The sequence below is a fragment of the Ramularia collo-cygni genome (genome assembly GCF_900074925.1).
Source record: "Ramularia collo-cygni strain URUG2 genome assembly, contig: RCC_scaffold11, whole genome shotgun sequence".
Classification (NCBI taxonomy): domain Eukaryota; kingdom Fungi; phylum Ascomycota; class Dothideomycetes; order Mycosphaerellales; family Mycosphaerellaceae; genus Ramularia; species Ramularia collo-cygni.
In genome coordinates, this window is record NW_019716265.1 from 937,892 (window position 1) to 954,357 (window position 16,466).

At 51.2% G+C, this 16,466-nt stretch overlaps 7 protein-coding genes; 6 read left to right on the forward strand and 1 right to left on the reverse strand.

Moving 5' to 3' along the window:
- Nucleotides 1-1,349: 1,349 nt before the first annotated feature.
- Nucleotides 1,350-4,703, forward strand: RCC_07426 (related to potassium/sodium P-type ATPase; the record flags this gene model as incomplete). XM_023772684.1 has 4 exons in its annotated part: nucleotides 1,350-1,645; nucleotides 1,697-1,946; nucleotides 2,008-4,219; nucleotides 4,276-4,703. 4 exons carry the CDS (start codon nucleotides 1,350-1,352, stop codon nucleotides 4,701-4,703), a joined length of 3,186 nt encoding a protein of 1,061 aa, XP_023628452.1.
- Nucleotides 4,704-5,350: 647 nt separating this feature from the next.
- On the forward strand, nucleotides 5,351-6,638 carry RCC_07427 (probable alpha-methylacyl-coa racemase; the record flags this gene model as incomplete). XM_023772685.1 has 2 exons in its annotated part: nucleotides 5,351-5,411; nucleotides 5,476-6,638. 2 exons carry the CDS (start codon nucleotides 5,351-5,353, stop codon nucleotides 6,636-6,638), a joined length of 1,224 nt encoding a protein of 407 aa, XP_023628453.1.
- A 233-nt stretch (nucleotides 6,639-6,871) lies between these two features.
- RCC_07428 (related to protein ABC1, mitochondrial precursor) lies at nucleotides 6,872-9,193 on the forward strand (the record flags this gene model as incomplete). The annotated part of the gene is made up of 1 exon (XM_023772686.1): nucleotides 6,872-9,193. One exon carries the CDS (start codon nucleotides 6,872-6,874, stop codon nucleotides 9,191-9,193), a length of 2,322 nt encoding a protein of 773 aa, XP_023628454.1.
- Nucleotides 9,194-9,435: 242 nt separating this feature from the next.
- RCC_07429 (related to glutathione S-transferase) lies at nucleotides 9,436-10,306 on the forward strand (the record flags this gene model as incomplete). XM_023772687.1 has 4 exons in its annotated part: nucleotides 9,436-9,475; nucleotides 9,532-9,779; nucleotides 9,841-10,154; nucleotides 10,228-10,306. 4 exons carry the CDS (start codon nucleotides 9,436-9,438, stop codon nucleotides 10,304-10,306), a joined length of 681 nt encoding a protein of 226 aa, XP_023628455.1.
- A 558-nt stretch (nucleotides 10,307-10,864) lies between these two features.
- RCC_07430 (uncharacterized protein) lies at nucleotides 10,865-11,170 on the forward strand (the record flags this gene model as incomplete). XM_023772688.1 has 2 exons in its annotated part: nucleotides 10,865-10,971; nucleotides 11,035-11,170. 2 exons carry the CDS (start codon nucleotides 10,865-10,867, stop codon nucleotides 11,168-11,170), a joined length of 243 nt encoding a protein of 80 aa, XP_023628456.1.
- Nucleotides 11,171-11,602: 432 nt separating this feature from the next.
- On the forward strand, nucleotides 11,603-13,345 carry RCC_07431 (uncharacterized protein; the record flags this gene model as incomplete). The annotated part of the gene is made up of 1 exon (XM_023772689.1): nucleotides 11,603-13,345. One exon carries the CDS (start codon nucleotides 11,603-11,605, stop codon nucleotides 13,343-13,345), a length of 1,743 nt encoding a protein of 580 aa, XP_023628457.1.
- Nucleotides 13,346-14,287: 942 nt separating this feature from the next.
- RCC_07432 (probable amino acid transporters) lies at nucleotides 14,288-16,242 on the reverse strand (the record flags this gene model as incomplete). XM_023772690.1 has 2 exons in its annotated part: nucleotides 14,288-14,727; nucleotides 14,841-16,242. 2 exons carry the CDS (start codon nucleotides 16,240-16,242, stop codon nucleotides 14,288-14,290), a joined length of 1,842 nt encoding a protein of 613 aa, XP_023628458.1.
- Between the last annotated feature and the right edge of the window lie 224 nt (nucleotides 16,243-16,466).

Here is a 16,466-nt window from a genome sequence, read left to right on the forward strand (position 1 = left end):
GGCATCAAGGCTATACCCTCAAAGACGACGAGATGGATTGAAGTAAGCATCAAGCCGTTGATTCAATACCGAAAGTCAGAGGTATCAATCAATCAGAGCCCCCTCAATTACCACAGTATTACCATTCAGTACCTAGCCTGATACAACATAGAACTTGTTGGTGTTGAGCAGACTTGGGACCACTTGATAGGAGTTTCGCTGCTATCTTGGAGGAAAGATTGGGATTTCGAGCTTCGTCTCCCATCAGGAAAGAACTACTGTGAAGAATATCATCATTGATGAGTCGAGTCAGAGAATCCATCAGCCTTGGCTCAAAAACCGGAGGCGAAGCCAGGCAGCCTACATCTCCCACCAAACAAGAGGATTTATCCTGTAACAACGCAAAGCCACGGTACGATTCTATGCACTGGCATGGAACCTCGTGGAAGTGGTGGCTGTGCCTTGATGAAAGGACCGCCGCGATACCGCACGGCTATTGTCGCCGTTCCATGAAGTCGAGAGACATAAGACTTTGGGCGAATCATGGTACTGTACGCAGCGTTGAACTCCGCCGGTCCCGTGGCATGGAGAGGGAAAGCTACCTTAGAAGTGGCCGATTGTCGCGGCAAGAGTATCGTGGACTGGTGTCACCGAGGGAAGTAAGGCTTGGTACGGTGGTACCGCCTATCTTTTCTTTTCTATCCGGAAGGACCCAGTTGAGCTGGGCTTACTCTCTGTGAACAGCGAGCAGTGCTTTTCAGATGACACATTGATGGATGGAGTGGACGAGCGCAAGATGATATGTTGTCGTTGTCATTGTCGCCGGTCTTGGTCCCGTCTGGTGTCTCAGTCTCGGGACAATGTCATCGCATGGAATGACGCTAGAACCTCTCATGACACGTGCTCCGACGCATTCAGCCTAGCGCAAACCTCAGCCTCACTCCAAACTCCCGCCTTGCAGGCTTGGAAGATAACTTCACCTATGATATCCATCCGCTACTGCGTATTGTTCAGAAAGTAGAGATGGATCTTCTTATGACAGTGTCCTCTACTCTTTCCGCTGATGCTCACCCTTGCAGAGATCCTTATCTTCAGTGCGACCGATGCTTTATGCGCCGCCACGTCTCGAATCACGAATCCTTTGTGTAAGGTAAGGTAAATACCTACCAAATAAAATGGCATGGAAGCTCTTGGTCCTGGCGTCAAGCTCTTGGTTCTTGGCTACTTAGCTACTCCAGTGGCGTGACACATTCCGCTCCACCCACAAGCAACCTTCCCCTCCCCCATCTTTATATCCGACCACTTCTCTTCTTCTCCTTCTTCTCCCCAACACACGATCCTTCCACGAAAGGCTCCACGCTTGTTAATTGATGGAAAAATCTTCTGCCACCTCCACTTGCGATGTCGAAGCGCATCATCAAGAGCACGCTGGCGGCGTGCCATCTCCGGATGACAGCGGAAATGTCGACGAACCGCCTATACCGAGCGCGGGCTCGTCCATCGCGTCTGTTCTCTTGAAGAATGAAAAGGACGCGGACGGAGCCCGCTATACAACCACCAACTCATCAATCACTTCTGTCGACATCAAAGATGGAACTGATATTCATGCTCATGCTCACACTTTGTCTTGTGACAGTGTCGCAGCCCTTCTTGGGTCCAACATTCAGTACGTGTCAATTTTCTCTTTCACAGAGCATTGAAATTAACGTGGAAAAAGGGATGGCTTGACGACCGAAGAGGTAGCCCGTCGTCACGAGCAATACGGCCCGAACAAGCTGGAGACCTCTGGAAGCGTTATTTGGTGGAGGATCCTCCTCSGACAAGTTTCCAACAGCTTGACCTTGGTACTGGTCATTGCCATGGCCCTCAGCTTCGGCACCAACGACTACATTGAAGGGGGTGTCATCACTGCAGTCATCGTCTTGAACGTTGTCGTTGGGTTCTTGCAGGATTACCGTGCTGAGCAGGTTCGTCTTCAAATTTATGAAGCATCAAAAATTACGCAGCAAATYGCTAACAGTACCACAGACTATTGCTACCCTTCTCGCAATGGCAGCGCCTGTCTGCAAGGTGGTAAGAGATAAGGGAAACCTCCTCACCATCAAAGCAGACCAATTGGTTCCTGGTGACATTGTCCAACTCGGCATTGGTGACATTGTCCCGGCTGATGTCCGCTTGGCCAGCAGCATCAACTTCGCAAATGACGAAGCGCTTCTTACTGGAGAATCGAAACCATCAGTCAAGGACTCGTCATATCTCTCGGACAAAGCTGACACCCCTCTTGGTGACCGGATCAACATCGCATACTCATCTACGACTGTCGTTCGCGGCAGAGGTGTGGGTATCGTTGTCGCCACCGGTATGAATACTGAGATCGGCAACATTGCGCTCCTTCTTCGAGACAAGAAGGAGGTATCTACCGGTCCTTGGTACAAGCGTTTCGGCAAACGAGCACTTCACGGAATCAAGAGCGCTCTGGGACTAATCGGCACGCCTCTCCAAGTGAAACTGTCCTGGTTCGCCCTGTTCCTCTTCGGTCTGGCTATCCTTCTGGCGATTATCGTCTTTTCGGTCAATCTGTGGGATATCGATGACGAAACTTTGATCTATGGTATCTGTGTCGCGGTGGCAGTGATCCCAGAATCCCTGATTGCTGTGCTGACCATCACAATGGCGGTTGGCTCAAAGGCTATGGCTAAAGGCAACGTGATCGTGAGGAAAATGGGAGCGCTTGAAGCGATTGGAGGCGTCACCAACATCTGCTCTGACAAGACAGGAACGCTGACTCAGGGCAAGATGATGGCGAGAAAGGCATTTCTCCCCAGCGGACGATTTCTTCAGGWTCACAACGAGTCAAACCCACTGGATCCGACTGCCGGTGAATTGACACTCGAAGGTCGCAAAGTTTGGGCTAACGATGTCGCCAACGATGTCGAGCTCAGACGCGCCTTCCAGATCATGTCACTCTGCAATGTGTCTACCGTAACTGCTCCTCATGGAACAAAAGCTCACTGGACTGCAACGGGCGAGCCTACCGAGATCGCCCTCCATGTAATGGCCATGCGTGCAGAGTGCAGCAAGCAGGATACTGTCGCCAGAGATGGCTTCAGGCTACTGACGGAACATTCTTTCGACTCCGCGGTGAAGCGCATGTCGGCCGTGTATCAGAGCGAAGAAGTAGTTGCCCTCACAAAGGGTGCTACTGAGGTTCTATTGCCACTGATGAACATCAACGAGGCTACTGCCAAAGTCATTGCAGCTCAAGCGGACTCCATGGCCGAGGAGGGTCTTCGAGTGCTCTGTCTGGCGTATCGGACTCTTTCTAATGAGGACACTGAGCATGTCTTTGATCGCGCCTTTGTTGAACAGCAACTCACATTCGCGGGCTTGGTCGGTATCTACGACCCTCCTCGTCTAGAGTCCGCCAGTGCCATCCGCCAGTGTCAGACTGCAGGTATCACGGTTCACATGCTGACTGGAGACCATCTAAAGACCGCCACGACAATCGCCCGCGAGATTGGTATCTTGGGTCCACACGTCATTGGCTCTTCCATACCTACCGCCGTAATGACTGCATCAGTCTTTGACAAAATGAGCGATGCTGAGCTGGATCAAATGGAGACCTTGCCATTCGTCTTGGCTCGTTGTAGTCCAACAWCAAAGCTTCGCATGCTGGACGCTCTGCACCGTAAGGGCAAGTATTGTGTCATGACTGGCGATGGCGTCAACGACTCTCCTGCTCTGAAAGGAGCGGATGTTGGAGTCGCCATGGGTCTGAACGGCTCCGACGTCTCCAAGGAGGCTGCCGACATGGTTCTCACAGACGACAATTTTGCCTCGATCGTTTCCGCCATCCGCGAGGGCCGCCGGCTGTTCGACAACATTCGCAAATTCCTCTTGCATCTGCYCATCTCCAATATCGCACAGGTCATCCTCCTGCTGGTTGGTCTCGCTTTCAAGGACAACAATGGAGTTTCGGTGTTCCCACTGTCGCCGTTGGAGATCCTGTTCGCAAACCTTGTTAGCAGCAGTTTCTTGGCTATTGGCCTCGGACTTGAGGAGGCGTCTGCAGATGTGATGTTAAGGCCGCCTCCCACTCGCGGCATCTTCACTCGAGAACTCATCATTGACAAGTTCATCTACGGCACCTTCATGGGCTGTTTGTGCTTGGCAAGCTACTGCATCGTCGCGTTCGGCGTTGGCGACGGCAATCTTGGCCAGGATTGCAACCACAACTACAGTAAGTCTTCCCTAACAACGGATTAGAAGAATTCTACTTTGACTAACACATTCTAGATGAATCGTGCGATCTGCCATACCGCGCCCGTGGTACTGCCTACAGCATCCTGACCGTGCTCCTGTCCGTCATGGCATGGGAGGCCAAACATCTGGACTTGTCCCTATTCAACATGTACCCGGCAGAAGACTCACGCAAGGGCCTCTCTTTCTTCTCGACGGTTACCAAGAACCGCTTCCTCTTCTGGGCGGTCATGGCTGGTCTCGTCACGCCCTTCCCCATCATTTACATCCCCACGGTGAACCGCGTTGTCTTCCGACACTTGCCGCTCACTTGGGAATGGGGACTCGTGGCTGGAAGTATCTTTCTCTTCATCGCTTTGGTCGAAAGCTGGAAGGCTGTCAAGAGACATCGCAAGTCCAAGGCCGCGAAAAAGAATGGCCATGCCGTGGTCGTGCATGTGAATGATGAGAAGATTTCTGTTTGATGAGCTCTGGGTTGGGGGGTTTTGCGGGCATTCAACATGCATTGCCGCTTGTTTGGGATGCGAATTTGTTTCCATTTGGCTGAATAGTATCTGCCTGTCCATTCTTTTAGCTACTGAGCACGCATTGGGCACTTCCCACATGTGATCGGGGCTGGACAAAATCCAGTCCTCTATGGCTCTGGTGATCCGTGCTGGGAAGGATACATATAACTGTTCAGCAATACAAATTGATCATGCGAGAAATTTCCTTTGGTCCTTGAAGCCATTGAGGCATCAGAGATACTGGTCAATCACCGGGTTCCTTGACGCTCTGAACGATGGTTGTCATGACATGTCCTCCTCTTCAGTGGCCACGCTTTGATGCAAAGGATAAAGTAGTTCATGTCTCTCGGGCCGAGAACATAACACGATGAGGATGAGGTTCTCCGAGTCTTCCAAGGTTTCACCTCCACAAGTCCCCACAGCGGGCCGAGAGCATAGCACAGGGTTCCCCTCCTCTTGCTTCCCCAGCTTCGAGAGCATGCCGGTCTCAAGCTCCCGAGGCTATCCTTATTTCCGAGGGCGTCTCTTCACTGACAGTTCGAACGCAACAAGTAAATCTCTGGTAAGTCGTGAAGTGTGTCGCTGAATCTCCTTTACACTCAAACATGTCACAATCACCTCCATTGACAGGCATTCGCGTGCTTGAGTTCGCCGGACTAGCACCAGGTAAGCTACAAGCACCCAAGCGTGGCATAACTTTTTGGAGAGAGCTGTTCTGACAGCTGCACAGGTCCGTATGCTGGTATGCTATGTGCCGACTATGGAGCCAAAGTCCTTCGTGTAGATCGCGCCCACCCTCAGGCCTTTACAGAAAAGCCACCTCCGCCGACCAACGATGGATTGACGCGCCATAAGGACTCCATTACCGTGAACACCAAGACGCCGGAAGGCATTGCCTTGATAAAGGCCCTTATACCGCGAGTCGATGTTGTGATAGATCCATTCCGACCTGGCGTCTTGGAGAAGATGGGTCTAGGTCCGAATGTTCTGCAGCAGATAGACCGAAGAGTGATTGTCGCAAGAATGACGGGTTTCCGACGAGATGGCAAGTACAAGGATATGGCAGGTCATGATATCAACTATATCGCAGTCTCGGGTGTGTTGAGCATGTTGGGAAGAGCGGGCGACAAGCCATATTCCCCAGCCAACATTGTGGGAGACTTTGCTGGTGGAGGAGCTGTGTGCTTCATGGGCATTGTCCTTGCATTGCTCAACCGACATAATACTGGTTTGGGACAAGTCGTGGAAGCTAACATGGTTGATGGCTCTGCTCATTTGGCTTCGATGCCCCGTATGCTCACCAGAAAGCCCATGTGGGATTCTCCTCGTGGTACCAATACTCTGGATGGCGGAGCACCTTATTACGATACATACGAGACAAAGGATGAAAAATACATGGCAGTGGGCGCGCTAGAACCTCAGTTCTACTCTGTACTACTCAAGGGTTTGGGAATCGACCCGAATGATGGACAATGGCCTAAGAACAGGTTGGAGAAGGAGACTTGGCCGCAGCAAAAGACTGCTTTTACAAAACTCTTCAAAAGCAAGACGAGGGCTGAGTGGGAGAAGATTTACGATGGAACCGACGCTTGCGTGACACCTGTTTTAACGCAAGATGACCTAGAGAAGGGTGGCTTCGACCAGAGACCTATCGTGACGTTGAAGTCGTCGCCTGGGTTAGCGATTACCGAGGGTGTTGCAGATGGTAGAGACCCTACGACTGGCTCGGGAATCGGCGTGGAAGGCAACGGATGGACTTCGAATGGGCTTAGACCTGGCGAGGGGGGCGAGGAGGTGCTCGCGCAGTGGATGGGCTGGGCCCGGGGACGACATTATGAGATCAAGGAGGGAGGAATGGCATTGGTTGACAAGAGCCTGAGAAGCAAGTTTTAGAGGGTATGCTATGATGAAAGTGATGGAATTGAATGATAATGTTCAAGTCAATGATATGTTGTAATTCCAAGTTCCAGTACTTCTGATCATCAGCATGGCGTCGAGGTGGTGACGCGTGAGAAGTGATTCGTGTTTTGGGAATTCCGTTTGCAATGAGCTCATCAATAATTTCCTCTTCTCACACCTCCAGTCCATGTCATGACACAATTTATACAAGCCTGATATCCATGTAAATGGCAGGCAAACGTCTGCTGGATGCAGCCAAGCTTTTCAGCGCCGGTCGAGCAGTCACCAAGCAGCACATTTCCATTCGCAAGGATCAATGGCAGCTGCTCACTCGCACATCTGGCTTGGCCAAAGCGGTCAAGAATCAGACGGATCGAGTGACGGTCACGGTTGGAGCTGCTGTAGAACTCGCTAAGCGATTCAGTGGACCGAGTCCGGCGTGGCAAGAAGGACAACAGGCGGCGAGGGGAGGTGAACAAGGCGGAAGAGCACCGAGTGGGAATGACTGGATCAAGGCAGAAACACACCAGACGGTACATCAGACGCCGACGGCAGCAGAGCAGGTGGGCTTGGATTCACGGGTGTTCTCAGCAGGTGGACAGCAAGAAGATGATGGGACGTTGGCTTCACTGCGAAAGCAAGATGGACAGCAGCGGGAACAGATACCAGGCTCCGCTGCGGATGAACAGGCTGGCAATACAGCACATGCGGGCAGAGACACGTTCAATGAAAGGTCACATTCTGTCTCGCCCAATCTCTCAACGCTGTCACAGGCGAGGCTGCCAGAGCACGCTGAACAGGCTGCGCCTGGAGACACCACACCCAGAAGCGAGCTGAATCAGGATGTGTTCCCATCACCCGCAGAGGCGGTAGAAGCAATGCCTGAAGGCATCACAACCGATTTGTTCCACAGTCCAAAAGTGTCCCAGATGCTTGGACAGACGGCCTCCTATAGGAAGAACCCATATGGCACCAAGCGACAGAAGCTTCCACCGCAGCCGCTACCGGAAATGGTTCGAGCCTCGGAGCGATGGAAGCACGAAAGCGACGTGAAGATCAAAGTTCCAGAGCCGATGGGCAATGCGCCGACTGCGGAACCAGCCACCAGCGAAGCAGAAATGCAGGATCTTGCAAGTTCCTTAGCGAAAGATGTACAAAATGCAAACAGTGAAGATGTTCCAGCAGAGGATGTGAAACCAAACGAAATGCACGAATCTCGGGTGCCTTCGACGCGATTCGGACGCCTTTGGCAATACAGCGGGCTAGCGACTAGCATGGCATTTGGTGCTGTGGGAGAGAGCTTTCGACGTTTGTCAGGAAGTGGCAGCTCGGGCAGCTTGATGCTGAGCGAAGGCAACATCAATCGTCTCGTCGCAAAGTTGAGTCGGATGCGAGGCGCGGCCTTGAAGCTCGGGCAAATGATCAGCTTTCAAGACTCGAAAGTTCTGCCGCCGACTATCAACACCATCCTACAACGAGTGCAAGATAGTGCCGACTACATGCCTTCCTCGCAACGCGATCAAGTGCTGATATCAAACCTTGGACAAGACTGGCGAGAGCTTTTCACTTCATTCGAAGAGAAGCCTTTCGCAGCGGCTTCAATCGGCCAAGTTCACAAGGCTACTCTCAAATCTAATGGGAAGCAAGTCGCGGTCAAGATTCAGTATCCAGGCGTGCGAAGCAGCATCGACTCTGATCTGAACAATCTGTCCCTGCTTCTTACAGCCAGCCAGCTGTTGCCCAAGGGGTTGTTCCTTGACAAGACCATTGCCAACGCTCGCACTGAGCTTGGCTGGGAGTGCGATTACGAGCGAGAAGCCAAGGCCTGCATTCGCTTCAAGGAGGAACTACTTGGGGATGAGAAAGACATCTTCCTTGTGCCGAAAGTGTACACGGAAGCGAGTGGTATGGACGTACTCACGGCGGAGTTCATGCACGGCACAGGCGTGACCAAAATTCCAAACCTGACGCAGGCCGAACGCGACTGGATTGGCACACAGATCTTACGGCTATGCCTGCGAGAACTGATGGAATGGCGATTCATGCAAACGGATCCGAACTGGACTAACTTCTTGTACAATCGCCAGACGAAGAAGCTTGAGTTGTTGGACTTTGGCGCCAGTCGCGACTTTCCCGATGAGTTTGTAGAGCCTTACGTCGCACTGCTCATTGCAGCTTCCAAGGGCGATCGAGACAGCTGCGCCAGGCTGTCCATCGAGCTTGGCTATTTGACCGGGAGGGAGAGCAATGAAATGCTCAAAGCTCACGTGGACTCGATCTTGACACTGGCAGAGCCATTTTTGGAAAGCGCACCGAAAACTTATGATTTTGAGGATCAAACAATCACAGATCGAGTACGGGCCAATATTGGGCTCATGTTGAAGGAAAGACTTGCGCCGCCGCCTGAAGAGACGTATAGTCTTCATCRCAAACTCAGCGGTGCATTTTTGCTATGTGCTAGGTTGAAGAGCAAAGTCGATGCAAGGGAGATGTTTGCGAATGCCGTCGAGGTTTGGAATGGCAGGGCGAAGAAAGTTGAGCGACCATGACCAGATGACGATCAACATGTAGTATTATCTGTATAGAATTACAAGAATCTAATCAGTTGATCGATGTGGCCAGTTGTACTGTATGTCTTCTACTGTAACATAGACTCTCGGTGGATGAGTGATCACATGGAAGCCGAGGCAAGAATTCGCGAGGTCAAAAGCATTCAACATCACCTTCGAGACTGGAATAATCACCTTCATCATCACTTCCATCACGGTTTCATTGCCCAAACGCAGAAAACATGGGAGCTGGTGGCAAGATTGACGTATGGCTTGACTGCAGTAAGTGCCATCGCCATCCCCGAGTCCAACATTCCGATCTAACTCATCGATAAAAGACTCACCCTGGTCCTACCTGGCACTTCAAAAGCTCCGAAAAGAGAGACCAGCTCTGCAACAGCACAAAGTCGACATCGAAGTCCACCCCGTCTTTCTCGGGGGTGTCAATGTTGGCAGTGGGAATAAACCACCCTGGACTCTTCCCGCAAAGGCCGCATTGGGAAACTATGAAATGCCACGTGGATTGAAATACTTCAACAGTCCAAAAATCTCGGCGCCTCCATTCTTTCCCATCATGTCTCTTCTCGTACGATTCTTGTTGACGTTGTGCCTTTTTTTCTGATAATCATTGCTGATTGATCCTCTAGCCCATGCGATGCATGTTGTACACAAAGGACCACTACCCTTACAACCAATACGAAGATGCTTTCCTGGAGCTTTGGGTATTCCTATGGCAGGAACACAAAGATATCTCCAAACCGGATGTCTTGGCTGAATGTCTCGCTAGACATTTCGAGGCTTCGGATGTGCAAAAAATTGTCAAGGCGGGCACTGATCCGGTCTATAAGCAGAAGTTGAATGATGAGACTGCTATGGTTRTGAAGAAGGGTGGGTTTGGTGCTCCGTGGTGGTTTGTGACGAATAAGGAGGGTGTTGAGGAGCCTTTCTTTGGGTCGGATCGGTGAGTGGATTGGATTGCAGATGAAGATGAAGATGAAGATGTCTGTGTGAGTGTGGGCTGACTTTGATGACAGATTTCATTTCATTTATCAGTTCTTGGGAGTGCCGTTTAGAGATATTGAGATTTTGCCTCCGGGTGGATCGAAGCTATAGCTGGCTATAGAAAGAAGTAATGTACATCTGGCTTTGACAGGAACTTGGTAGAATGACCACTCTCTGGGCCGGGGTGGAGCGTTGTATCAAGACCGATATCTTGGTGAGTCGGGCTGGTATTGGAATCGACAAGTCATGGGATCATTGATAGGACCAAGATGCGCTGAGTCCTCGACGACAGATTCCTTTCACGAGGTAGGTCCAATGTTTGCGAGCAACGCGATGCCAGTTGCTGATTGCCGCAAGCATTGAGGCTTGATGACTCTAGTCAAACAAGAAGCTTCGAGGCAGGCATTCTACTCATTCGACCGTTTGCTCTCCCAATGCATTTGCTCTATGYTCACATCTTTTAGTACTTAATCAAGCTGTGCTAATCGCAATGCAACGATTCCTATTCTCAACATCTTCGCAGGTAAAAACACTCGGTCTAACCTCCACAGAAGGTATACATACCAGCTACCAACAGATGAATGCTACAGACACTAACACATGTCGCATCAGACACGAGGGAAAACATTTGAACATACGCTCACAACTAGACTGCCTGAGCCACCCACCATGTGCCACAAGGATAGTACCACCTACCAGAAATGCGGACACATAGTCAATAAGACCGTTCTTTGCAATACCGCTGGACCATGGGCCACGATTCTGCCTCAAAAGTGGTGAGTAGCTGTTGGTTCTTCGTGCCGTAGTTRGAATCTATGCTGATCTTAAACTTCGAACAGCTTGAAGGCGTACAGAACGAATGCTTTCGTCGAATTGGGAWCATGCCCTCAATGTTTTGATAAGGAAGTGAAGGCTTCTAGGGAGGCTTCTAGGGAGGCTTCTAGGGCGCTCTTAGAGGCGGTCGACTCTGATTGAGGCTGTATGGAATGGAACGGTGAGATGACCTGGAAATCAGTTGGATTGAGCGTATGTCTTCTCTATTCATCGAACTTCTTCCTCCGCTGTCTAATACCCACATACGATGGCAATCATCGGAATGGCGCTGGTATCTAAAGTTGGATCGCTCGATTTCTTCGGTGTATGTTGCTTCCCTTCTTTTGAGCAATCAGGACCGGAACTCTTCCCATCGCTCCGTTTATCTGCACCTGGTGTCTGCTTCGTAGAGCTAACAAACGTATTGAAATGTGTACGACTGACCCGGGCAACGTAGGCGTAAGCTTGCCCGACATCGCGACACCTCGGTAGCCTATGGCTGCGCCTTATCGAGCTTCATACATTGTCTGGTCTATCGTCACAAGTCTATCTGCCCTCACCTTTTCAAACACCTTTCCAGCCTACGCAGCAGCAATGAGCGTCATCTTCCTCAACACCACTGTCATAGATGGCTCCGGCGATGTACAGCGCTTCGTTGCGAGCGTTGCCATTGGTGATGGCCGTATCGTTTCAATACGAAAAGGTCACAACTCGTACACACCCTCCGACCTTGAGATAGCAAGAAAAAGCCAAACCCGCATCATTGACTGCGAGAATGGACGATGGGCACTGTGTCCCGGTTTCATTGATATGCATGCCCATTCGGATCTTTCGCTCCTCCACACGCCTACACATGATGCCAAAATCACCCAAGGTGTTACCACGGAAGTCATCGGACAAGATGGAATCTCATACAGTCCAATCAACGATCAAACTATAGGGCGAATTCGAGAGCAGATTTCTGGCTGGAACGGAAATCCATCAGATCCCCCTGATTTCTTCGATCGATGGAGGACCGTCGGACAGTATCTGGATGTCTTAGATCGAGAGCGAATAGCAACAAATGCAGCATATCTTGTGCCCCAAGGAAACTTGCGAATCCTCGTCAAAGGTTGGGACTCCAGCCCGGCAACCCAGGATGAGATCGATGCTATGAAAGTGCTTCTGGCCAAGTCGTTCGAAGAAGGTGCTGTGGGTATGAGCTCCGGGTTGACATATGTGCCTGGTATGTTCGCGCCGGACGATGAGATTGCACAGCTGTGCGAAGTAGTGGTGAGGTATGGAGGATACTACTGTCCACACACTAGATCTTATGGCAAAGGTGCTTTGCAAGCGTACGCCGAGATGATTGAACTGGCCAAGAAGACTGGAGTTCGCCTACATTTGACACATGCCACGATGAATTATGAAGAAAACACCGGGCGAGCCAATGAATTAATAGATATGATCGATGCTGCAATCTCTTTGGGTGTTGACATCACCCTGGACACATATCCATACTTGGCCGGATCTACCACTTTGGCATCAACTCTGCCGAGCTGGGTGGCTTCAGCAGACGATCCTCTTGCTATACTCGATGATCCGGCACAGCTAGCAAAGATCAAAGATCTCGCTTTGCTCCAGGGAACAGACGGATGCCATGGATGTGTTCTGCACTGGGACTTGATCGAGATCGGAGGTGTGCAGAATGCTTCCTTGGCTTCTCAATATGTCGGCAAGACAATTTCGCAGATAGCGTTAGAAAAGGGGCAGGATCCCTTCGATGTCTACATCGATATCCTGAAGCAGGACAACTTCAACAGCACGATCCTGTCGCACACAGGCCACGAGTCTAACGTCCGCTTGGTCATGCGCCATCCTCGCCATACAGGAGGTTCTGATGGAATTCTCACCTCAACAAAGCCTCATCCCAGGGGATGGGGAACTTTTCCGAGATATCTGGGACATTATGCCCGTGACTTGGCAGTTGGAAAGGAGAGAAATATTTACCACGCATCCAGCAGTGAGTCGTATGATGAAGTCGAGCCGGAAACGGTTTTTGATGGCGGTCTAGAAGAAGCTGTGGCCCACATCACTGGCCGTGCTGCGAATGTCATTCGGATGCGAGATCGAGGGTTAGTGAGGGAAGGTTTGAGAGCGGATCTGGTTCTTTTCAACCCCGAGAGCGTGAGCGATGTGGCCACATATGCGAATCCCAAGCAGCCTGCTAGTGGTATCAGATTCGTGTTTGTTAATGGGATTGCCGCAGTGGATGAGGGTGCTGCCACAGGAGCTAGGGCTGGCAAGACTGTGCGGTTAAGGTCTACGGAGCAAAGAGATCAGTGGTCAGTGCAATGAAATGCCCGACATAGTGAATGCTCTGTCAGTTATGCCAAGCAGTATGTGACGGTGTCAGACCTCTGACGTTTTATTTCACGTCCGAACGATGTGCTTCTCTGCCGTTGGACCATCTACCTCGTTGCATCAGAAGCACACTCTCAGCAAATTGCACACTCAGGGGCCGAAAAACGAGCACGACGACTGACTTATACACGCAGGCCGGAGTACTCCTTGTAAAATTGGTACTTGAGCTAAAATTGCATTCAACCGTCATGTGTGTCGTGAATAATGCTAAACAGGCAGAAATGCTGATGTTCCACTACCCCAACCCTAACCCTATACGAGCCGCGCCTTCTCCATCGGCCTGTGAACGGGTGCATGAGCGTGACCCGTAGACTTGTCTGCATTTGAGCTCTGGTAGATCAACTCAAACAGACAATCATTGATTATCCCAAATCATGGCCACCCCAATAACCATCCTCGACGACTTCGCCGACGTTGAACACTTCCTCTGCACCTCTCCTGAGACCCAGTTCCAACAGTGCGCACAAAGATGTCGACAGTTGATTGCAAAACCCAAAGAAAGAAACGCCCCGACTGGTAATGGAGGTGATCCTGCCATTCCAGCTGCCCCGAACATGAATGAGTTAATCGCGACCGGCAATCGAACACTCGCATTAGCGACTGTTCGAGCATATCAACAKAAGATCCGCGCTACCATGGAATGTGAGACTCTGTGTCAGCGTGCCAAAGTTCGAAACGAAGACCTTCAGGAGCGGGCACGACTTGAGCGGGAGAATTTGAAGAAGGAAGGGAAGAAAGCGTGCTGCGTGGCAATGTAATAGGGAGAGGTGTGGAGCTGTGAGGTAGTCGAACGTGGTTCGGCGGGTCTGGGTGGCAACATGGACTCAGGGGTATTGCATGAAGTCAGGGTGATTGGTAAACGTTGATGGATTGCGTTCAGATATCTTTCGTCAACACAGTGGTGGAGATCGGGTCTATCTCCAGCCTTCTTGCCATTTCTAGCCTCATCGCAGCGTCGTTCGTTTTCAAGTACGTCTTGCGTCCGGTGACTAGCCAGAAGCCGAGGGCTACCACAATCATGACTGCGAAGACCGCTATCGCGTAGTTCATATCTGCCACAGCAGGGGCCGGCTCGCTGGGAAAGAAGAAGAATACTGTTGTAACGCTGCAATAAATCACACTGACCCAGTTGATGACGGGACCGAATTTGCCCAGGTGGAATTCTCCGCCTGCAGGTAGCTTGTCGCGACCGACCAGGAGCAGCGTGAGGATGGGCATGCCGTATGATATTGTTAACGCAATGGTACAGACGGCGAGGACGGCGCTCAAAACATTGTTGGCGAAGAGATAGAGGATTCCGACAAGGCCGATGATGCCTATMCGAAAGAGAAAACGTCAGCAATGCTCAGAGAAAGACGTACAACGAAAGAGGATCTGCAGTTGTGGCAAACCAATGMTCACAACGTCAATGKGCCTAAACAGTACTCACCGCCTTGTAGCCACAGCGCTCGTACCGGAACCCTCCACACCGGATCCACGTGAGAGAAGTATGTGCTCCATGGGATGCCGCCATCTCTTGCAAAGCCCCACGTCAGCCTGCTGCCGGATGTAGCGATGCTCACGCCTTGACTCAAGCCATTGAAGACGAAGAGGGATAGCAAAGCACATCCGCCTTGAAGACCAACCGTCTGTTTCATCAAATCCACGAAAGGAAGACCAGTCGGACCGTCGAGCACATCCTTCAAGTCCTGAATGCAGAACAGGCAAACGACCATGAAGAGGAACCCAGAGATGGCCCCGCAAAGAACTGCCAGCCAGATAACCTTGGGACCGTTCGTCCTGGGAGATGGTAGTTCTTCCACCATATGAATAACGGCATCAAATGCTGTGAGACCGTACGCGCCCTGCAGAAGACCTAAGAACCAAGTGACGCCATCATTCCAGCCTGTTTGATTTAGCCAGGTACCGAAGACGAACGACGCCGGCTGGAACTGCAGGCCGCTCTTGGTACCGACGGAGATCAACAAGGCCAGCGAGAAGATGAAAAAGAGTCCGACGAACCAAACGCCAACGAAGCTGTTGAATATCGGTAAGATACGATCTCTGCGACAAGCTGTCAAGTTCACCACCGTAAACAATAGCGTTATCCCAAGGTAGAGAAGGAATTGCACCCAGCCTTTAGAGGCTCCGCTCCATTCATTTTTGAACATGACCTTGAGGGCAAGAATGAAGTTGGTCATAAACGCGACTTGAGAGGCCGTGAGAGTCCACCAGCCGAAGGTGTTGATCCATGCGCACAAGTAGCTTCCAAATCGTCCGGAGGGAGTGTCCCATAGACGATTGACCCAGTACGCCTGACCAAGAGCTGTAGGCATGCTACTGCAGAGCTCGCCGAGAGAGAGAGCAACGCATATGTTGCACGCAAAGACGAGACATAAGCCCCATAGAATGCTGACCGGGCCGCCCGCTGATAAGCCACTTGCAAGACCTTGTGCGAAAGTCGACCATGTTCCAAGCACGCAAAAGGCCAACGCTAGCATAGACCAGAGGTCAAACTTCTTGGAGAGCGTGTTGATATGCCCGATTTCTTCGAGTGAATGGGCATCATCGCGACTCGGCGTGTGGCTGAGTTTGGATTTCGGTGCCAAGTCTCCAGTTTCAACATCCATGAAGAGGTGATTGTCGCAGACGAGGAACAGATATTTCTGGAGGAAGTAGAAGAAGTGAGGGTGAGGGTGTGATGGATTGGCGTCTCCCAAGACACGCCCAATGGGCACCTGGTGATAGATAAGAGGTGACGCTACAGAACCAAGCCGTAGGATTGCGGGCCAGGATGTTACATACCCCGACTTTCGCATCGACAGTCTACTTTTGGTTAGAGGACCGATCATTCACTTGGCGACGTCCCGCGCCTTCCTTATCGCGTGCTGGCCACGCTTTTTACCACGCGTGTGGCTTTCGCGACCGGGTTTTACTCCAGGTCCGTTTTGCTTGTTTCGCTTCAGGGCTGTTTCGCTGCCTTTTGCTCTCTTATCGGAATATATTGGCTGACGCCCGCTACCTTACTTCGTCGTTATTCAACGCAAAGCTGAGTTTCTTGCAACAGCACAAATAC